Genomic DNA, 20,459 nt, shown 5'->3' with positions numbered 1-20,459 from the left:
TACCCAGAAATCATCAAATTCTTTAACTATAACATACAGTAATGCCTTGTCAAATCCAGTGAAGCAGGTACAAAGTAAACATACTAACCATAATTTGCCGAGCTTGATAATTAAACCCAAACACAACCAGAGTATTGAAAAAATGGAGGCTGATTTAAAGCAAAATATAAATCCATCCAACCTAAAAATTGCTATTCGGGGTACCCGTACTACCTCAAGTGGTCACTTAATTGTCAAGTGTCAAAATAAACAAGATCTGGATGCTCTGAAGAAGGAAGCTGATAAGAAACTTGCCGGATATGACATTGATATACCAAAATTAAGAAAACCCAGAATAAAAATACCAGGCTATGATGGTAAAATTGCCAAGGAGGACTTGGAAGGGTGTATAAAGGAACAAAACAAATTTATTGACCCAAATGATGAGCTCAATATAACATTTTTGAAGAAAGTAAAGGACCGTTACACTGTTTTTGCAGAATGTTCTCCTTCCCTATTTCATAGGTTTATGGCTGTTGGGAAGGTTTTTATAGGCTGGGAGAGATATGCTATATTCGAAGATATTTCTGTTACACGCTGTTTTAACTGTCAAGAACATTTCCATAGAGGTGACAATTGCCCGAACCAACCAGTTTGTGAATCATGTTCTGGTTCTCATAGCTCTCGAGACTGCAATAATGCTGCGCACAAGCAATGTAAAAACTGTATCAACACCAACAATAGACACAAACTAAATTATAAGACTGACCATAAAGCTAATGATTTGGACTGTCCTTCCTATCAATATTTATTATCTGTTTTGAGAGCTAAAATCGATTATGGATCTATCAATGGCTGACACACGAGAAGAGATTGAACTTCTACAGAACCTGGACAATTTAGGTAATAACATTAGGGAGGAAACTATTTTAAATTGTGATTTATTGGGGAATAATATTGAACTAGATAATAAGATTATAAATGTATTACATCTTAATATTCGTAGCTTAAAAAAAAATTTTGATCAGTTAGTTAGTTTTCTTGAAAGCTATAGGCTTAACTTTTGTGATATTATTGTGCTTACAGAATGTTGGCATATAGAGAATGCTAATGGGTTTTGCTTGGATGGGTTTTGTATGTACTATAATAATGCAAGTTTTAATCAAAATGATGGCACAGTTGTTTATGTTAGGTCCAATCTAGTACACGATGTAACACATATTGAGCTTGCCCTATCAAAAGTAACATTAACCAGTATCAAACTTAAAGTAAACAATTACTCAATAAGACTCTCTTGTATATACAGACCACCTTCTACTAATACACATAATTTTCTTTCGGATCTCGAAACTTTCTTTACAGATTCATTTACCAGTCAGATTGACATTATGTTAGGGGATATAAATTTGAACCTTCTTGATGAAAACAATAATGGAATTATTACATACCAGGCTATTCTGAACCACTTCGGTTTTATTTCTACCATAAACTCAGCCACTAGGGTTACAACTGACTTATCTAGTTGTCTGGATCATATATTCTTGAGAAGAAAAAATGGTTCTAAGATTAATTGTTCTTCCTTTGTCATTCAATCTGCCATAACTGACCATTTTCCTACCATGTTGCATATTACTGATACAGTTGGGTTGCAAAAAAACAAGGAGGAGGTAAATTCTTATACAGTTAGAATAAATTATACCATATTAACAAATTTTATACATAATCAAAATTTTGAAAGCATTTTTAACAATGATGATCCAGAACTAGCATTGGAAATTTTATACAGTACTATTACACAAGCATTAAATCATTCAAAAACCCAAAAATTATGTCAAAATAAGTATAAAAAAATAAAACCATGGATCACAATTGGTATAATTAATAGTATCAAAAAGAGGGACAAAATGAAAAAAACACTACTAATTCATAACAATTTAGAAAACAAAACTGCCTTTAATAGTTACCGTAATACCTTGTGCACGTTAATCAAGAAATGTAAACAGGATTATTACAAAGCCAAAATCGAGTCTAGTGGTACTGACCTAAAAAAAATATATAAGATAATAAATGAAGTAACAGATTCAAACAGTAACCAAGATTTTAAGTTTAACGTAACTAACAATAATTCTAGTTTTAATAATAAGTTGGATATGGCAAATTTTTGCAACAAATATTTTGTTGATGTCGGTTACAATATGTATAATAAAATTAAATATCCTCGAGATTCCCTGCAAATAAAACCATCCACACAGGCTTCAATGTTTCTAAGACCTACTAATAAGAATGAAATTATCAAACAAATTGCTTCTTTAAAAAATTCCTCTGCACCCGGAATTGATGGTATTACAACCGATATTATAAAACATATTCATATCTATATTTCTTCCCCTCTCGCACACATTATAAATTTAATTTTTCAAACTGCAAAGGTCCCAAAAAAATTTAAACAAGCCATAGTAAAACCTATTCACAAGGCAGGTGATAAATCAAATATAAATAATTATAGACCCATAAGTATAATGAACATTTTTTCGAAAGTCTTTGAGAAATGCCTTAAGGACCGCCTGGTGGAATTTTTTAATCAAAACAATATAATTTCTAAGAACCAATTTGGTTTCCAGAGTGGCCTCAGCACAACCGATGCAGTTTGTGTGCTTTGTGAGCAAATAACAGACCATTTAGATGGTGGCAGAAAGTGTCTTACGGTCTTCCTAGACCTAGCCAAGGCATTTGACACGGTCCCTCATAACAAATTGCTCCAAGTCCTAAAATCCTATGGGATAAGGGGAACCGTGTTAGACGTTTTTGCTGATTATTTGATGGATCGAGAGCAATCCGTCAAAGTTGAAAATACTATAAGTGAACCCCTTCAAATTAAAATGGGCATCCCTCAGGGGACTGTTCTGGGTCCAATTTTATTTGTAGCATATGTAAATTCCTTAACCAATATGTCATTACAAAACGGTAGTACTATCTCTTATGCTGACGACACAGCAGTAACTTTCTATGGGGAAACATGGGATTTGGTGAAGGAACATGCTATAAACGGTATAAAGAAAATAAAACACTGGCTAGACTCATTTAAATTATCATTAAATATCACTAAAACTATTTATATAGCATTTTCCCTCACAGCTGCAAACCGTCCATCATTTAATAGTATTTACATAGATAGTCTTATGGATAAACTTCATGAAGTTCACTCTACAAAATATCTTGGAATCTATATTGACAAACACTTAAAGTGGGACCACCACATCCTTAGACTATCAAAAAATATTCGAAAACTAATATACAAGTTTTATGTGCTCAGGGAAATATTAAATAAACAACTTTTGATTTCGATTTATAAAGCAATTGTGGAATCACTACTAAGGTATGGTCTAATTCTTTGGGGTGGGATATACCAAAACACATTGACTTCTTTAAAAGTTACCCAAAACTACATTTTAAAAGTTATTTTCAAAAAAAAACAAAAGATTTTCTACTGCATTACTTTATTCCAGAAATATTTTTGACGTACGCACATTATACTGTTGGTCGCTCTGTATATATGTTCACAAGTCGAATAAATTTAAGAACTTTGTTAATCATCAGTATCAGACTAGATTAAATGTAAATAGACACTTATCAATTCCAACTGTTGCCACTACTATGAAATTAAAATCAATTTTTTACCACGCACCCAAACTGTACAACTTATTACCACCATATATTAGACATACAAAAGTTGTCAAAAAATTTTGTAAAATATCTGGGGATTACATTTACATCCACGTTTACAATTCACTATCGAACAAGAAATTAACTGTAGTCTTCCATTTTTGGATGTTAAAGTCATAAGATCCACAGATGGTACCATAAAAACAGATTGGTATCAAAAACCAACTTTTTCAGAACGCATTTTAAATTATTTTTCAGAACATCCTATGACACACAAAATAAATGTAATAAAAAACCTAAAACATCGGTGCTTGAGACTTTCTAGTCCAGAATATCATAAAAAAAACCTTCATTATGTTCAGACAATTTTAAAGAAAAACAACTACCCCCTATCAATTATTAAAAAAATAATTAACCACACCGAGAACATTACTCAAAATATTACACGAAACAATGAAAATAATCAATTGGCTTATTTCAAGATTCCTTACATTAACACACTTTCTCATAAAATTAAAAAGACCATACAATCAAAATCTGACGTAATTAAAATCTTAGAAAAAAATGAAAACTCGGTAAGAAAATATTTCTTTACGAAGCTTAAAACTAAAGACGCCTTTGATTTACATTCTAACATTATTTATAAAATACCTTGCTCTGGGTGTGATGTGTGTTACATTGGTCAGACGGGTAGATATTTGAGGCAGCGCCTATACGAGCATGAGTATGATTGTAGGAATTTAGCCCTTAAAAAAAACCCTACTGCTTTAGCTGAGCACAAAATGAATACAGGACACAATTTTAATTTTGGCAAGACTACAATTATGGGCCAACAGCAGTTTTTTAAAAAGAGACTTCTAGCCGAAATGATAAACATAAAAAAACATAATAATGCGGTAAATAAAAGAACGGATATAGACAATCTAAGTTCTTCTTATTTTAATCTAATAGATCAAATCAAAATGTAAACTTTTGGGACTGTTTTGGTTCTTATCGCAAAAAAGAATGCGTCTATTGTGTTCTCGCATACCCGGTTTTTCTGGCTAGATGCTAAATTATTTTTGTACACCGTAGAATCAATTTTAAAGTAACTGTCTGTGATACAACCCATCATTTTAAACCGTTTTTGTTAAAAAATTTTATATATTCTATGTTACCTGTGTGTCCTGTAAACATGATTTTTTATGACAAGCAAAATCACACTGTTATGTAAGCAATTTTATCATTTTTTTTTTTGTGTATCTTTTTAATTCAAATCTAAGATTTTGTTGTTTTTTTGTTTTTCTTTTTTTCTTTTTTGGTGGTATTAACATAACCCCAAAAAGTTAAATATTGTTTATATATAATAATCCTTTTTTTTTGTGTCTTTTTTGTTACCTTAGGGCCCTGATGAAGCAATAAAATTATTGCGAAACGTTGGCCAGAACATAAAGTGACGTTGTTTTTATTCCTTCGATCCCATCCCACAACTAAACTCAAGATTACATTTATGATCATTTACATGTATTTAAAAAACTACTTACTGTTAATTAATTTTCATATTTCATAGCTTTAGGTATTCATACGTGATCGTGAAAGATTTTTGTTTTCTAATGTTTAATTATTTATTGGGTGTTAAATGGAAACTTTGCAATAGTTAGTGGATGGGACATATTTTGTTTAAATATTTATTTTTATAAAATTGTTTTTGATTTTTTGCACATACAGGTATTTGGTTACCTAGGTGCACCTTAAAATGTACTGAGATAGATTATAATTATTGGATTTTATTACACATACTTTGTAAAAGCTTATATGTAATATATCCGAGAGTAATAATAATAATAATAATAATAATAATAATAAAAATATACCCAGATAATAAATAAAAAAAAAAAAAAAAAAAAAAAAAAAAAAAAATTAACCACGCAAAAACTCCTCGACAAGACACTCGGACCGCTCTTTGGTTAATAATGTGATAAACGGCTGGTAAAATTATTTTCAAGCAGTGCGCCATCTCTCATCGTCTTTCTAGGACTATTTGATGTAAAATTAACGATTTGAAATTATTCATGGCACTAAATTAAATAAATTAAAGATTAGATGTCAAAAGTTGACTTTTTTCTTAACGTATAATTTCCTATCAAAATATGTTAAAAAAGTTGGGGGATCCCATTTAAAATAAGAAAGTTAGGATCATTTCCTGTTAAACCGGAAGTGACAGAAAACAACTGAATACGTCAGCCAATCCCAAGAAATTTGGATGCTACACTCATTTACCAAATGTAATTTTTTTTAACATAAAAAATTAAAAAAAGTTATAGGGGCGAACCACTTTCCTAAGGCACCCGGTATACTACTAGTTATAACTCATCTCATTGGGTATTATGTAGTATGTTTAGTTGAATTGAACCTAACGCAAAACTATAAATTCAATCCATATAACAACCTTATAAGATCTTGACTTATAAGTCAATTCAGCTCTTTCACACCAAAGAAGCATCTGGATATTATACCTATAAAATTAGCAAATCTGTTTCATGCTCAATTTAGCATGAAGATAACATTATTTGCCGACGAAAGTCCAAAATCATTGTTTTTCTCGTCTGGTTAGCCTGATTTTTGGACTTAAAAATGACAAGATTATGTCTAACACTAATAGTTCTCGTCCACAAGTCAATTAAAACTTGTACTTTCATCTTTGTTTATTTTGATGTTAAATCTATTGTGATTGTAGCAGAAACGTTTTCGTCACGCCGCTTGCCCAATCAATGTTCTCGTTTAATTTGTTTTTAATAAATTTGTTTACGGGCCAGCATAAGGTTAAATAAAAAAATAAATAATAGCCCAGTCAGGCGTAATTGAATTCTCGTAACCATACTTTCACATTTTTCAATTTCTGGCACCTGAAATGCATTTAAACCATATCGAAATTTTCTATTTATACCGCGGTTTTCGTCAAAAACCATATGATTATCGTTATATTCGCTTGAAAGGGATCTCGTGACTGAATATTATTGGCTTGGAGTTCTTTAAAACACGCATAAGTTTGCCAATTTAATGTTAATTTTGAAATGTAGTACGTAATTAAAACTCTAATTATTTTGTTATTTACAGGTAGTAGCACAGCTTGTGTGGTACTTTTGAACCGGGAGAACAGTACGTTATACACAGCGAATATCGGAGATAGTGGATTTATGGTCGTGAGAAGGGGTCGTGTGATCAGACGTTCAGAGGAACAACAACACTATTTTAATACGCCTTTTCAGGTAAATTGCAAGTTGAATTGAGTTAAATACAAGTACATTAATCATTTGTTATTGAATCCTCCTAATTCCTTTTTGAGCCATTTTTTGCTCAAATTTGTGTGCAATTAAAGGATCTTTTTCTTCGTATATCTTTATACTTACAATTACAAAACATGAAAACATCGGGAAATGAGGGTTGTATCGTTAACTGGAAGAAATTCTCTAGGTTATTGAAAGAGAGTTGCTGACTGTTCAATTTGATGTTGTTTCCTAAATTGGTCAAACAGGCATAAAATATAACCTGTAAATTTAACATTATTGGGCGGCCGTCGAAATACGACGCGAGTCCATTGTATTTGAGGAAGAAGAAGAAGAAGAAATTTAACTATTGGAACTAAAAGAATTGAATAACCTTTGTACAAATTAAACACTTTTTCTACTTCAAAAAATGTCCTCGGGGTAATTTGGACACATATATGTCACATGCAAAACATAATGTTCCTTTACAAATAATGTTTAAATTACAGGTATAAAAATAAAATACAACTGTATGATTTTATGTAAATAGAAATATATTCAAATCAAATCATTTATTTCCATCGACATCATAACAATGTATAGGAATTGTCAATAAAAAACTACAATGCTAATAAAAATAGTATAAAATTGCAAAGATAAGAAAGGAAACAAATTTAACTTAATTTAGTCAATAAATCTACAGTTAAAGAACTCTGTCAACGAATAAAAAGAACAGTCAGCTAACATGGTCCTAAGAGCCCTCTTAAAAGTTGGAAAAGTCTTAGCTCTCTTTATTCTACATGGCAGATGATTAAAAATTTTAAGAGATGTAATTTCCGGACCATCCTGTACCTGCGACAACCGGGTAAAAGGGATGTATAATTTATCTGCATTTCGAGTTTCATAAAAATTAAGATCTCCAGATCTGATGTAGTTTGAAAGATTTGTATGTACGACATGCGCACTCCAAGATATAGATGTTAATTATAGTTAGGATTTTTTCTTTTTTAAAAGTACCACGGCAAGTTTCTCTGAAGGAAAGTCTAAACGTCGTACGTACAATGCGCTTTTGATTTATTAGCACTCTCCCAATACTGGAGGAATTACCCCAAGCTAATAAGGCATAGGATAGAGTGGAATGCACTGAGGCATAATAAAAGCTTTTAAGTGTATATGCATCCACATAGTCTCGAAGTTGCAAGATGGCATAATTGCTGCGGGATAATCTATTGCACACAGATTCCACCTGAGGATCCTACGATAGATGTCTATCGATTACAATTCCCAAGAACTTGGTGGAGTGTTGTTGGATCAGGCTACTTGATGACTGCTCTCTAAGGAGTAAGCTCCGGTCCTGAATAGCTCGAATCGGAGTGAAAACAATGAAATTGGTTTTCAGACTATTCAAACAAACACCATACACTTGGTGGCTTTTGAGTGGATAGACTGATAGTCAGTACCCGAGACAACCGCTGATGTATCGTCGGCAAAAAGTGTTATGTAGCTGTCATTAACCAGGAGAGGCAAGTCATTAATACAAAGTAAAAATAAAATGGGCCCAACCCAAGTAACATTTTCTCAAGCAGTTGGTTTTTAAAGTTGCCTTTTAGCCGCACCAAGGTTCTGCAATAGTCATTGGCTTGCGTGATGGAACTATTTAGGTTAAATTTTGTGCTAATAGGAACTAGGAACCTTAGGTAAATTAAAAATCTAATTAGTTCTAGTCAAGTGTCAACAATAACACGAGGGCTTGATGGTTTTGAGATAATAAGGTTTTGGAGAGGTTATATTTCAGCATTAATTTGGCAATCAAAATTCCAATATAGAACGATTTTAGCATTAAAATTACCTATTCAGAACCATATGGTCTTGAATTAATTGCCTAACTATTTGGCACTTTATACGGCCTATTCCGGAAAATATAGTATTTTTTAACACCTAAAGGACTTGCTAAAAGTCATATGGATAATAAGATAATTTTATAGGATAAGTTTAACCAACTAGTCACAATAAAACACAGTTTGCGGACGGTCGCGACTATTAAATTCTACGTCATTTATTCTTAGAATACAGGGATGTCTTGGCACAAAATTGTAAGAAGTGGTAATTTTAAAAGAAAAGTGAAGCGAAATTTCCAACGAATTACAACTGGTCAGGTAAATATGACAAATAAAATATTGACAATTTTGGTAGATTATAACGATATAAAAAAAAAAATTAGTTTGCAATAGATACACCGGAAGAAGATAATTCTCGTAATTTAACTGATGGCGGTCTTGGCATTGAACCTGATCCTCTAGAATCAGATATTCACGATGCCAGTACCAGTGGCTTAACAGAAAAACTGGCTTCAGAACAACCAAGTTCATCGATGGATTGGAATGAAGATGATGAAATTAATGACTTTAAGAAATTTGATTTTAGTCAAGATTTAAAAGATTGGTGAAATTTAAAAGACACTGAAATATAACATTAGACACGTTTCCATTAAAGATCTTTTAAAAATTTTAAATAAAAATACAGAGGTCAAGTTTCCGAAGGGTTCTAGAACTTTTTGGCTACTCCATGTAAAATAAATTTACGGGATATTGCGGGAGGTCAATATTGGCATAATGGATTAACTAAGTGCTTGCAAGAAATATATCATAACATAGAAAAAAACCAAAATATTTCTATAAATATTAACATCGACAGATTGCCGATTTTCAACTCCTCGAAATACGAATTTTGGCCCATACTATTCAACGTCAATCAAATGTTATGTAAGCCAATGATAATTGGTATATATTATGAAAAGACAAAAATGTAGTGTTAATACAAGGATTAAAGTAGGTATGATTGCTCACAGTAACCAAAATATGAAGTCCAATACTATACAATTTTTAAGTTTTAAATATTTAAAAATCTGCTTTTTATATGTATTATATTTTTGTATTTATTAAATTTACTAATCAAAAAATCCAAACATAAATTACCTTTATTGTTGAAACTTTTTTTTTAACTTTAAAAAGTCAAAACCCATTAAAAAAGAGTAAAATTAAATAAAAAATGTAATTTGTTATGACTAGTGTTGTGAACGTTCACGACTTATTTGTGACGTTTATCCTCAACAGCACGAATAAGCATGAATCCGAACGTTACTCAAAAATTTAAACGATCCCATAGCATTAGCGTTAATATTAAGTATAAACGGTCCTTTAGCAACAAGACATGGCAACACCGGATCGTCTCGCATTAGGTTGGTTGTCGTCGATTGTTGGCAGAAAATAACATCTGACAGTGTTGATTTTCGGGGATTCACATCGTATTAATTTATTGGAAATACATACAATCTTACAATCATTATATTTTTTCAATTTTTTTGTGGTGCTAATATACTTTGAATTGAAATATTGCATGGGTGTCTTAAGAGAAAAATGATTTGGTACTCATAACCTCTAAACTTGCAACAATCTGTATTTATCTTTATCAAAATCGCTTTGCCTATCTTTATTATATGAACTAAAATGAACTTACCTTTTTATGTACCTAAATACAGCCCTGTATGCAATTTGAACGTTAAAAAAACACACTTTTATTTTCACAGTAACTGGAACCACCAAAACCAAACGCAAACTGAATTGCAATAAAGAAGACTCAAGAAATAAATAATGCCAATAGATCCTACTAAATGCCGAAAAGCCATTTATTGAAATTCGCCCAGACTTTGCCAGCTAATTGGTTATTAAAAGTGGCCTATAAGTCCTGGAAGATGCTAGTTAGCTCTGTTTTAGCTTTTTTTAAAACCCACTGGCATTTAAGCCTTTTGTCCTATGACATAGCTTTTGATACTTACTTAAGTTATTATAGCAGCTTAAAAGCATACCCTGCTAGGCGTCCATTTTGAAGAAAAAATGTAATTCTTTCATTTTTATAAGCTTATTCAAATACAGGCAAAAATAATGTAATATGTAAACAATTTAGATAATATATAAAGACACTGGAGCATTTAAGTACATATTATCACTAAAGCATCTCAGAAATAAAAATATATTAATTTTTTATTTTTTTATTGGCACTGAATAATGTTTAATTTGTAAGATATCAAAGGCGCGCGTGTTTTACAGTTAAATTACACCCAACTTTTTCAAGAAACTGGTGTGCGCAATGAAAATCGGTCATCTATTCCAGTATAATATATTTTTTTCTAAAATAAAGTCATACTTACTGATTGTGTAAATGTCGCCATTGCTTTTTATTTTGGCGTTGTCTTATTTTTACCCTGGCTGTATCATATTTAAAACTAAATGGTAAAATTTTAATACTTCAATATGTATCTGAAATGCCAAAAGTCGGCGAACAGGCCAAACTATATAACCACCTAAAAGTCTAAAAGGACTTTGCTAAAGGGTTGTAAACAGGTAGGCGTAAAAGCTTTTAGGTTCTACACAGGTTACTTTTAGGCATCTTCGGGTTCGATAAAGGTTATTTCTATTAGCTATATAGGTTCTGTGATATGCGATCTGGTTTCAAATTGGCCAGGGCCTATTGGCAACGACAACCTCTTTAGGCCTGGGCCTTTTTTTACAGGAGGTTATGCGGGCTAATAAATAACGTTGTTTGTGCTTAATGGCATAATCAATAATTTTTCTTAAACAGGTTCTAGGAGTTATTTATAACCTTTTTAGAACCTAAATTGTTACTTGGGAAGAACATTACCCTGTGGAACCCCAGTAACGACAGTTGCCCAATCAGATATGGTCACCTGACCACTAACTCTCAATCTAACAGCCTGGGTTCTACCTGTCAAATATGATTCAAGCCATTTATAAGCCGGACCTCTTATACCATAATGAAAGATCTTATTTAATAGTAAAGCATGATTAATGGTATCAAATGCTTTAGTAAGATCAAAAAAGATACCAACAGATTTTAATTTCAATTCAAAATTATTCAATATATTTGTATAAAGAGATATTATAGCAACTGATGTAGAGAGTCCAGACCTGAATCCAAACTGATGACATGACAGTATAGCAAAAGAATCTAAAAATGCAATAAGTCTTCTTTTAAAAGATTTTTCAAAGATCTTTGAGAATACAGAGAGGAGAGCAATAGGTCTATAGTTACTCACTTCTGCTGTCTCCCCCTTTTTATGAAGAGGTATGACAACAGCTGATTTTAGCTCTTTAGGAAAATAGCCAAAGTGAAATGATAAATTTAGAAGGTAGGTAAGTGGAGAGATAATATGCTCAGCACATGCTAGCAATAAGTAACAAGGTACCTCGTCTACACCGGATGACTTTTTCCTGGAGGAAGATTTTATAATAATAATAATAATAATAATCATTTCTTTATTGCTTTCAAGATCTAATTTAAATAGACAATAGCAACGTCACAAAACGAACAAAATTAAAATTTGATAACATCTACACAGTAAATACTGCTAATAAAAATAGTAAGAACAAAAAGATAATGTTGGACATAATATTGGCTGCATTACCTTACCACATATATCTCAAGTATGATACAATATAAAAAAAAATAAATTAATAAACAAACCCTTAATATTAATCATAATACACATTTAAAATTGTAAATCGAAACTATAGATACACTTGCCCAACAGATACCTTGCAGTGTCTTTCCTAAACTTCATGATATTTTTCTCTTGCCTTAGGGCGAGAGGTAATCTATTATATTATGTTTTAATAGCAGCAAAGGCAGGAGATCTTTGAAAAAAGGCAGAGTGATGAGTTGGGACACTCAGTTCAGCTCTCCCCCTTGTCACAATAGACATACCCTCAGCATAATGATCTTCATTAGTTTGAAAAAGATGCAGGTGTTTCTTTGCAAAAATAGCTAACATAAGAATGTACAGAGCTGGAACAGTGAGTAGACCAAGCTTAGTAAAATAAGTCCTACAAGACGTTTGTGGTGTGAGTCTGAGCATGCATCTTATGATCCGTTTTTGTGCTATAAAGACTGACACGGCGTCAGTTGAAGATCCCCAAAACATCACACTATAAGTGATTAGAGATTGGACCGATGCATAGTAAATTTGCTTCAGACAATTTAGGGAAAGCTCTTCTCGTAGACGCCTTATTAACGCGCAGAAACTATTTAGTTTTTTGCTAAGAGTGTCTATGTGTAAGAACCCATGTGAGATAGGAGTCAATTTGTATACCAAGGAATTTTGAGGTAAAGTTTTGGAGAATGTCACTAGCCCGGTTTTATCAGCATTTAGCTTCAGAGCATGATTGTCACACCACTCCTGCATCCTCTCTACCACCTGAGAAGCTCTGACAGATAGTTCTTCAATCAGGTGTTCTGACAAGATTATGGAAGTGTCATCAGCATATTGGTTGATCAAACACCCTGGAAAACACTCTCTGAGACCATTTACATATAATATGAATAGTACTGGGCCTAGGATTGAACCCTGAGGCACTCCCTGTACCACCAAGGATGACGCTGAGTAAACATATGTACCATTACCAGAGCCAAGGCAAACTGTTTGTTCCCTCTGATCTAGATAAGAGGCTATAAGTCTGGCACAGTTTCCCCTCAGTCCACAATTTTCAAGGATTGACAGCAGTAGACCATGGTTGATTGTGTCGAATGCTTTCGATAAATCGAAAAAGAGTCCGGCAACTTTTTCTTTTTTGTCAACATTTTCAATCACAAAGGATATAAGCTTGTAAACTGCCAACTGGGTTGAATGATTGGGCCTAAAACCAAACTGGCTATCTGTTAGTTTACCTTTTTAAAAAGTTCATAATACGGATATAAATGACTCGCTCAAAGATTTTTGATATTGAAGAAAGGAGAGATATTGGTCGATAGTTTTCTACATCCTGCTCATCACCCTTATTTTTAAAAAATTGGAAGAACTTTTGCCTTTTTTAGTTTAGATGGAAAGATTCCCATGTGTAGACAGGCATTTATTATGTGAGCTAGAGGCACATCTATATGGTGACTAACTTTTTTGAGTATGTTTATTGGTATTTCATCAAGACCAGCAGAGTATTTATTTGGCAAGGCTGATAGAATATGCTGAACTTCCTTTGAATCTGTGGGAAAGAGGAAAATAGTGGGGATGTGGCTTCCTTTAGGCAATTGACCAGAAATTGAAGGAGTAAGAGATGAAGCATTAAATTTCTTCAAAAATATGTGGGCTATCTCATCCAAATTTTCAATAATTTCATTATTGCTAGTATTTAGGGTGACAGGTTTAGATGACTTTGACTTATTTGAGCATTGATTGAAAATAGTCCAAGCAGTTTTAGTTTTGTTATTTGAACAGATAATCTTGTTTTCATTTAAAGAAGTTTTATAGTTAGAAATAAATTTTTTATATTCTTTTTTTTCTTTTTTATATTGATTATAAACTGCCTCACTATTTGTTTCCTTGTACCATACATACAGATCTTTAATATGACTAGAATAATTTTTAATTTCAGAGTTTACCAATTTTTTATCAGGATCCTTTATTCTGTGGCTACTTAGAGGAAATGTTACATTAAAATAGTAATAGAAAATATTATAAAAGCAATCATATTTTAGATCGACTTCAGTGCAGTTATATACATCTTCCCAGGATTCATGTGTTAAAAGATCATTAAACTTCTTAATGTTGTTTTCTGTGTATGAACGTTTCTTTATAAATACTGGCTTTTTACTCTCTTTAGGCATTTCTATATGGAGTTTCTGACCATAATGATCTGATATATCTGAGAATAATGTATTACTTGTTACCTGACACTTAGCCAAGTTGCTAAAAATATTATCAATTTGAGAGCCAAATTGTCCTACCACCCTAGTTTTGCCCTTTATGTGTGGTGCTAAACCATAGCTAGCTAATAATTGTTTGGTAAGAGAGGAGTTCTGATCGTTTACTAAAAAGTTAATGTTAAAATCTCCACAGACTACCAGATACCTGTTGGCCATGTATATAGTGTGTAGCAACTCATCTAAAATGGACAAGAAAGTACTAACATTACCCGAGGGTGATCTGTACAGACAAACAAAATAATAAGACCTATTTAAAATAAGACACTGACAAACGCAAAATTCACACTGTTTTTCAACAACAAGTTGTTTTAACAATTAAAGGATGGAAAACTGTATTTGTTTTTGCAAGGATGGCAGTTCCTCCTCCTCTAAACTCAGTTCGAGATGAATAACAAATTGGTCGATAGTCCATTAGGGCCAAAGACTGTATATCATTGCCCTGTAGCCAATGCTCAGAGATACAAAAAATATCAGGCCCTTCTTTGGCCAAAAGCACTTCTAATTGAAGTGATTTATTATTTATGCTCCGAACATTCAGGTTCAATGAGTATATACTGTCCCCGTTTGGACCATCTGGCAATTTCTTGCTATCCTTTGAGTTTTTTAGGTTTATGGTGATTTGTTTACTTTTTGGTTTGGAGGATGTACAAATATCAGGTACTAACTTGTGATCAATTGACTTTGACGTTTGTCTAAAAAATTTCGCCCAAGAGAAAAGTCAAACCTTTGAAAGCTCACCCCTTCTGGCCAAAATGACTCCCCTAAGACCCCCCTTGTTAGAAGTAAGCAACTTTGTTGAATGATAGGCTTTTTTAGCATTACGATATTTTCTCTATGTACCTTCAATCTCCTTCTATAGGATGTCAGTAACTCATGGTCATGAACGGTCTTTAGTTGAGTATGAAGTAGCCTCAATTGCTTGCCCTCATTAATTATCAATGGTGTTAAACACTGATGAGATTTTCTGTGATATGGCTTCGATTTGTTTACATAAGGAAAGATCAGATTAAATAAACTGGAAAACGTGTCAAAGAAGTAAGAAAATTTACTTTCAAAATCCAGAGTCTCAATAACTGACAGCCAATGTTCTTTAGATAACAAGTTGTTAAAATATACGCTATTTTTTCATCAGAAAAGGATCTAGAACTCATAGAAAATTTGCTTAAATCGTGACTGATTGGGTTTCCCAAGTCAAAACTCAGTATCTGAGCACAATGATCAGAAAACGGTACTTCAAAGGTTTCAGTTGAAAACAGTGCAGCGTTAGTGAATATATTATCAATCAAGGTACAGGATGATGATATTATTTAATTATCTGGAAAATAAAAATACCAGATTTCTAGGAATTAATACAATTCATATATAATTAACACTGTTAATTTATAATACAATACAAATTGTAATAATTTCTTGACGGTGTATATTTTAAATTGAATCAGGGAGGGTTGATGCCGGCGGTGTTCTGTGATCTATCTAAGGCTTTCGATTGTGTGTGGATCACCAAATACTGCTGTTAAAGCTCGAGAGATGTGGCTTTCGAGGCCTGGCTCTTTCCTGGTTTCGATCTTATCTCGATTGCCATTATCAACATGTTGTGTGTTCGGGAGCAAGGTTCTTGTCATTGGAAGTTAACTGTGGGGTCCCACAGGGCTCTGTTTTGGGTCCTGTCTTGTTCCTGCTATACAGGGTGTCCGGAAAAAGGAGGCCAATACGCCCTGAATTTGATTTTATTAAAGACTGACAATACAAAACCATAATAGTAATAAATAAAATCAGATTTTCTTACCAGATACCTGGAATTGCTTGCTGCAAATTAATTAAAACATTACTTCCAATATTGAAAGAGAACTTTTTAGAAAAAAAGTCATGAATTTAAAATAACATCCCTTAAAACAAATCGCAAACTCAACCCACGCTTGCATTCATTGAAATGAAAAACTCAAACGGTATGACAATGGCAAATGATTTTCTATCACTCAGTGTCAACAACTGTCTGTCAGGTCCCTGTCAATTTTGCCAAGCAGGATGGCCGACATACGATTCCGATTTTCACCATACAAGCTTCATACAGGTGATCAGAATTACCAGATTTCGTTGATTTTAATGATTTTTCTCTTATAGCTCTCACTGCCACCTCCCGGTTACCGGGCTGACGTGCTAAGCGACCGTCCAGAGTCGGCGTCCAGCGACAATATCCGCGTCGAAGACGGCGACGTCATCCTGGTCGCCACCGACGGCGTATTCGACAATTTGCCGCAAAATATCATCTTGAACGAACTTATTAAGGTAATTAATTAATTAGTAAATTTTTCTCGAATAAGCATAATTAATAACCGTTTTTTTTTTCTAGTGTCAAGGCGAAAGGTGCGCAAGCAGACTCCAAATGGTGGCGAACTCGATCGCCTGGATGGCCCGTAGTCTTTCGTTTGACGAAAGTTTCGTATCTCCGTTTGCCGAACGGGCTTTTGCTAACGGGATTAATACGATAGGTACAGATTTTTTTTTGCATATTTTTATCTATCGGACCTACGGGGGTTATCACAAATATTAGGGAAAAAATCTATTAAAATGAAAGGCAGTTTTAGATAACTTGGGTCATAAATTTACTTCTAATGCTCAGAGCGACTTGATTTTTGTTTTAAGAGTTTCTTTGCAGTGTTTTTCAGCTGTGGTCAAAAAAATCACGAAAATCAATGCACTAGAAACTTCGTTCATGCAAATTTTTGATAAGACACTTTTATATAACTTGGGTCGTAACGCAACTTCAAGTGCTCATATCGACTTCATTTTTGTTTGAAAAGTTTTTGCGGTGTTTTTCAGCATTGATTGCAAATATCATGAAAATCCGAGCATTCGAAACTTTTTTATGCAAGTTTTTAAAAATCATGTTTAAAACAAGAGACTCTTTAGATAACGGTTAACTCCACTTCTAGTGTTCTAGTGTTTTGTTTTAGAAGTTTCTTTGGGAAGTTTTTTAGCTTTCATTAAATAAGTCATGAAAATCCGTGTATTAAAAACTGTTTTATCTGAGTTCATGACCAAGAAGAAAGACACTTTCAAATAACTTGTGTCATAAGTGCTCTTCCTCCGTGTGATCGAGTGCTCTTAGCGATTTGATTTTTTTGCAATATGGTGGTATCTGATGCTTTAGCTGAGTTGCCACAGAGTTCCAGTCTATACACTGACTAACGCTATTCTGTCAAAATATTTGTTAAATATCTTACTACAAAGATACCCCTGAAGTGTTTTTTCTTCAGAGTGCAAAGATTTTAATCTGTGCCTGGCCCTATTAAAACAAGTAAGTAAGTAGGGGACTGTGACCGTTATTAGCAGTAATTTGTTTTTTTCTATAACCACGACATATTTGTCATTATTGACGTTTAGGTGTTTACAGTCGGTTTAGTTTTTTATGTGTGGTTGTTCTTAATTTTTCTTTTCTTTTAATAATGGAAAATGAACCATTTTCATTTGAGCACCTTGCAGACATTCATTTTGTTTATGGTTTGGCTGATGGAAACGCGCTTGAAGCTCGTAGGATGTACTCCTAAGATTTCCTCATCGTCGGCTGCCAACTGCACAACTTTTAGCAACTCTCATCGGCATCTCCGGGAATTTGGAAGATTCCAAACTACCAGAACGAATGTTGGTAGACCGCGCGAATTTTATGAATATTTATGTAGGATTCGAGGTAATTCTGCAGTTTAGCGGCTTTTGTCAAAACTAACGAAAAATGGTCGGGTTTTTTGCAAAATGGGTAGATTTCGATATATATTTTTCATCAAGAGTGGCGGAAAGCCAAATTTTATCACGAAGGGGGTGTTATCACGCACTACATCACTCACTATAGGACGCGATTAATCATTAGAATAACCTTGTATACTATTAGTTTTGTCAACAAATAGGTGACAACTGAGGTGAGGTTAGGTGTGGTGTTTCCAGTTTTGTTGTCGACTGCGTTTTGTCACTCTGCAGCTGAAGCCTTGTCTCCAGTCTGGCTGACTCATGAGTGCTTCCTCTAAAGTGGAAAATTCGCTCTGTATTTTTTTAGTCATTCATTATCATAACATATAAAAAATGATGAATGAAACTAGTGTATAATCATAACATTATACATTAGTTTCATTACATATCACTTAAAGTGTCAGTTATCATTTATCATACATAATTTTTAAAATTTCTTTTTTTTTTAAGTTCTATGTAAATTCACATGTTCGCGGCGAATTATATCGTATCATTCCGCCACTTTTTTTTTTTTTGGTAAAATTTGGCCATTTAAAAAAAATTGTAAAAATACGCAAAATTTGATGAGCGGTGCTTGAGCAATTTAAGATTCAACCCACCACAACCACAAGCCCAACCCAACCCATTTCATCCCATTCCATCAACACCACCAGTTGGGTGGGTGTTGATGGTTGTGGGTGTTGATGGTTGGGTTGGGTTGGGTATATCTGTGGTCTGTGCGCAGCGACTTATGTCAACACCCACTCAAAGACAAGGCCTTAGTGCTTGGCGCGTGACGTCATCGATGTGAGCCACCGATTTTTAAAAACCAAGGGATTTCATATGCTAATATCTCAATATTTGGCTTATTTTAAAAAATGCTAGGAATAAAATAGAGTTCAGGAAACATTCAAAGGTATGTTTTAGTTCTGGTTGAATGTCAGATTAAATATTATGGTGTAATATTAAATGCAGACTCCCAACTCCCCTACATCTGCGCCAAAATTCAACATATGTATTTAGGTATTTATAATACTTTTTTTATACCATCAAGTAGTAAAAAATGTTATTATATACACATAAATCATATATTGACTTTAAAAGCTTAAAAAGTTTATCATACTCCAGTTCATGTAATTCTTTAATTGCAGAAAAAGAAGCACATTTTTTTTTCAAAGTGTCAAAATCAGGAAAATAAAATTTTTTGGTCTGGTTTAGAGTTAAGCCAATTATTAAATACACATTTAAGTAAGTGAACTGTGTCAAATAGGTAAAATAATGGTCTCTGATTATCTATGGAATGAGAATAAACAATGCTAAGTTGGTCTGCAGTTGAAAAATGACTCATGGCTTTCCCGTTAATGGCATTATTGTAACACAAAAAACTATGTACCCAATCTCCTCTAAATTTTCAATAATTGTCTTAATAAAATTATGAAGTATGTCTGATGTAATTTTGGAGATGGGAGCTATGTGAACTACTTCCTAAAAAGCTGGAACACACACTTGTAATCATGAAAGTAAATGCCGAGGAAGCTAGAGACTTATTATTGACTGATGTTCCAGTGATATTACTGCCTTTATAGTCCATGTAAGGGTCAATATGAATTTCATCAAAAAGTAGTGTCGCCAAATCTCTCATGATCCTTTAGTAAACTAAACACATTTGGGGCATAAGTTAAAAACATTTTTTTTTCATCTATGTGGGGATCGGTCATGTGTTTGTTACAAATACCCATTATAGTTTGAGGATGTGGTAAAATTAGGTATCCATAACCTCTTAAATACTTGTATGCATGAAGACTAATAGTATAGATTATAGAAGTCAAAATTATTGTACTACTTGAATATCTGTACCTTTCCTTTGCAGTTATAAGCAAAGCTAATTGTTCACAAATAAAATCTAAAGCATGCACTATTTTGTTGTCTTCAATGTTTTTAAACTTTTTAGTATGTTTGACACAAAATTGAACACACATTTCATTTTATTTATGTCATTTGATGGTTTGACATGATTGAGAATAGTATTGCCAAGGGTCTTGGTAGCAGTCTTGGTAGCAGTTTTTGGATTTAAGTCAC

The 20,459-nt window shown here is 33.1% G+C and overlaps 1 protein-coding gene across 1 annotated transcript in view; it reads left to right on the top strand.

The window, feature by feature from the left end:
• LOC126746995 (protein phosphatase PTC7 homolog) overlaps nucleotides 1-20,459 on the top strand; it is a 109,745-nt gene that overhangs the window by 51,577 nt on the left and 37,709 nt on the right. The window contains exons 3-5 of the mRNA XM_050455463.1: nucleotides 6,739-6,890; nucleotides 16,782-16,946; nucleotides 17,011-17,149. Coding sequence (XP_050311420.1) covers nucleotides 6,739-6,890; nucleotides 16,782-16,946; nucleotides 17,011-17,149 — 456 coding nt within the window. The remainder of the gene's footprint in view (nucleotides 1-6,738; nucleotides 6,891-16,781; nucleotides 16,947-17,010; nucleotides 17,150-20,459) is intronic.

The sequence above is a fragment of the Anthonomus grandis genome, chromosome 18 (assembly GCF_022605725.1).
Source record: "Anthonomus grandis grandis chromosome 18, icAntGran1.3, whole genome shotgun sequence".
Lineage (NCBI taxonomy): Eukaryota > Metazoa > Arthropoda > Insecta > Coleoptera > Curculionidae > Anthonomus > Anthonomus grandis.
Note: the sequence above shows the minus strand (reverse complement) of the source record. Positions and strands in the feature narration are given on the sequence as shown.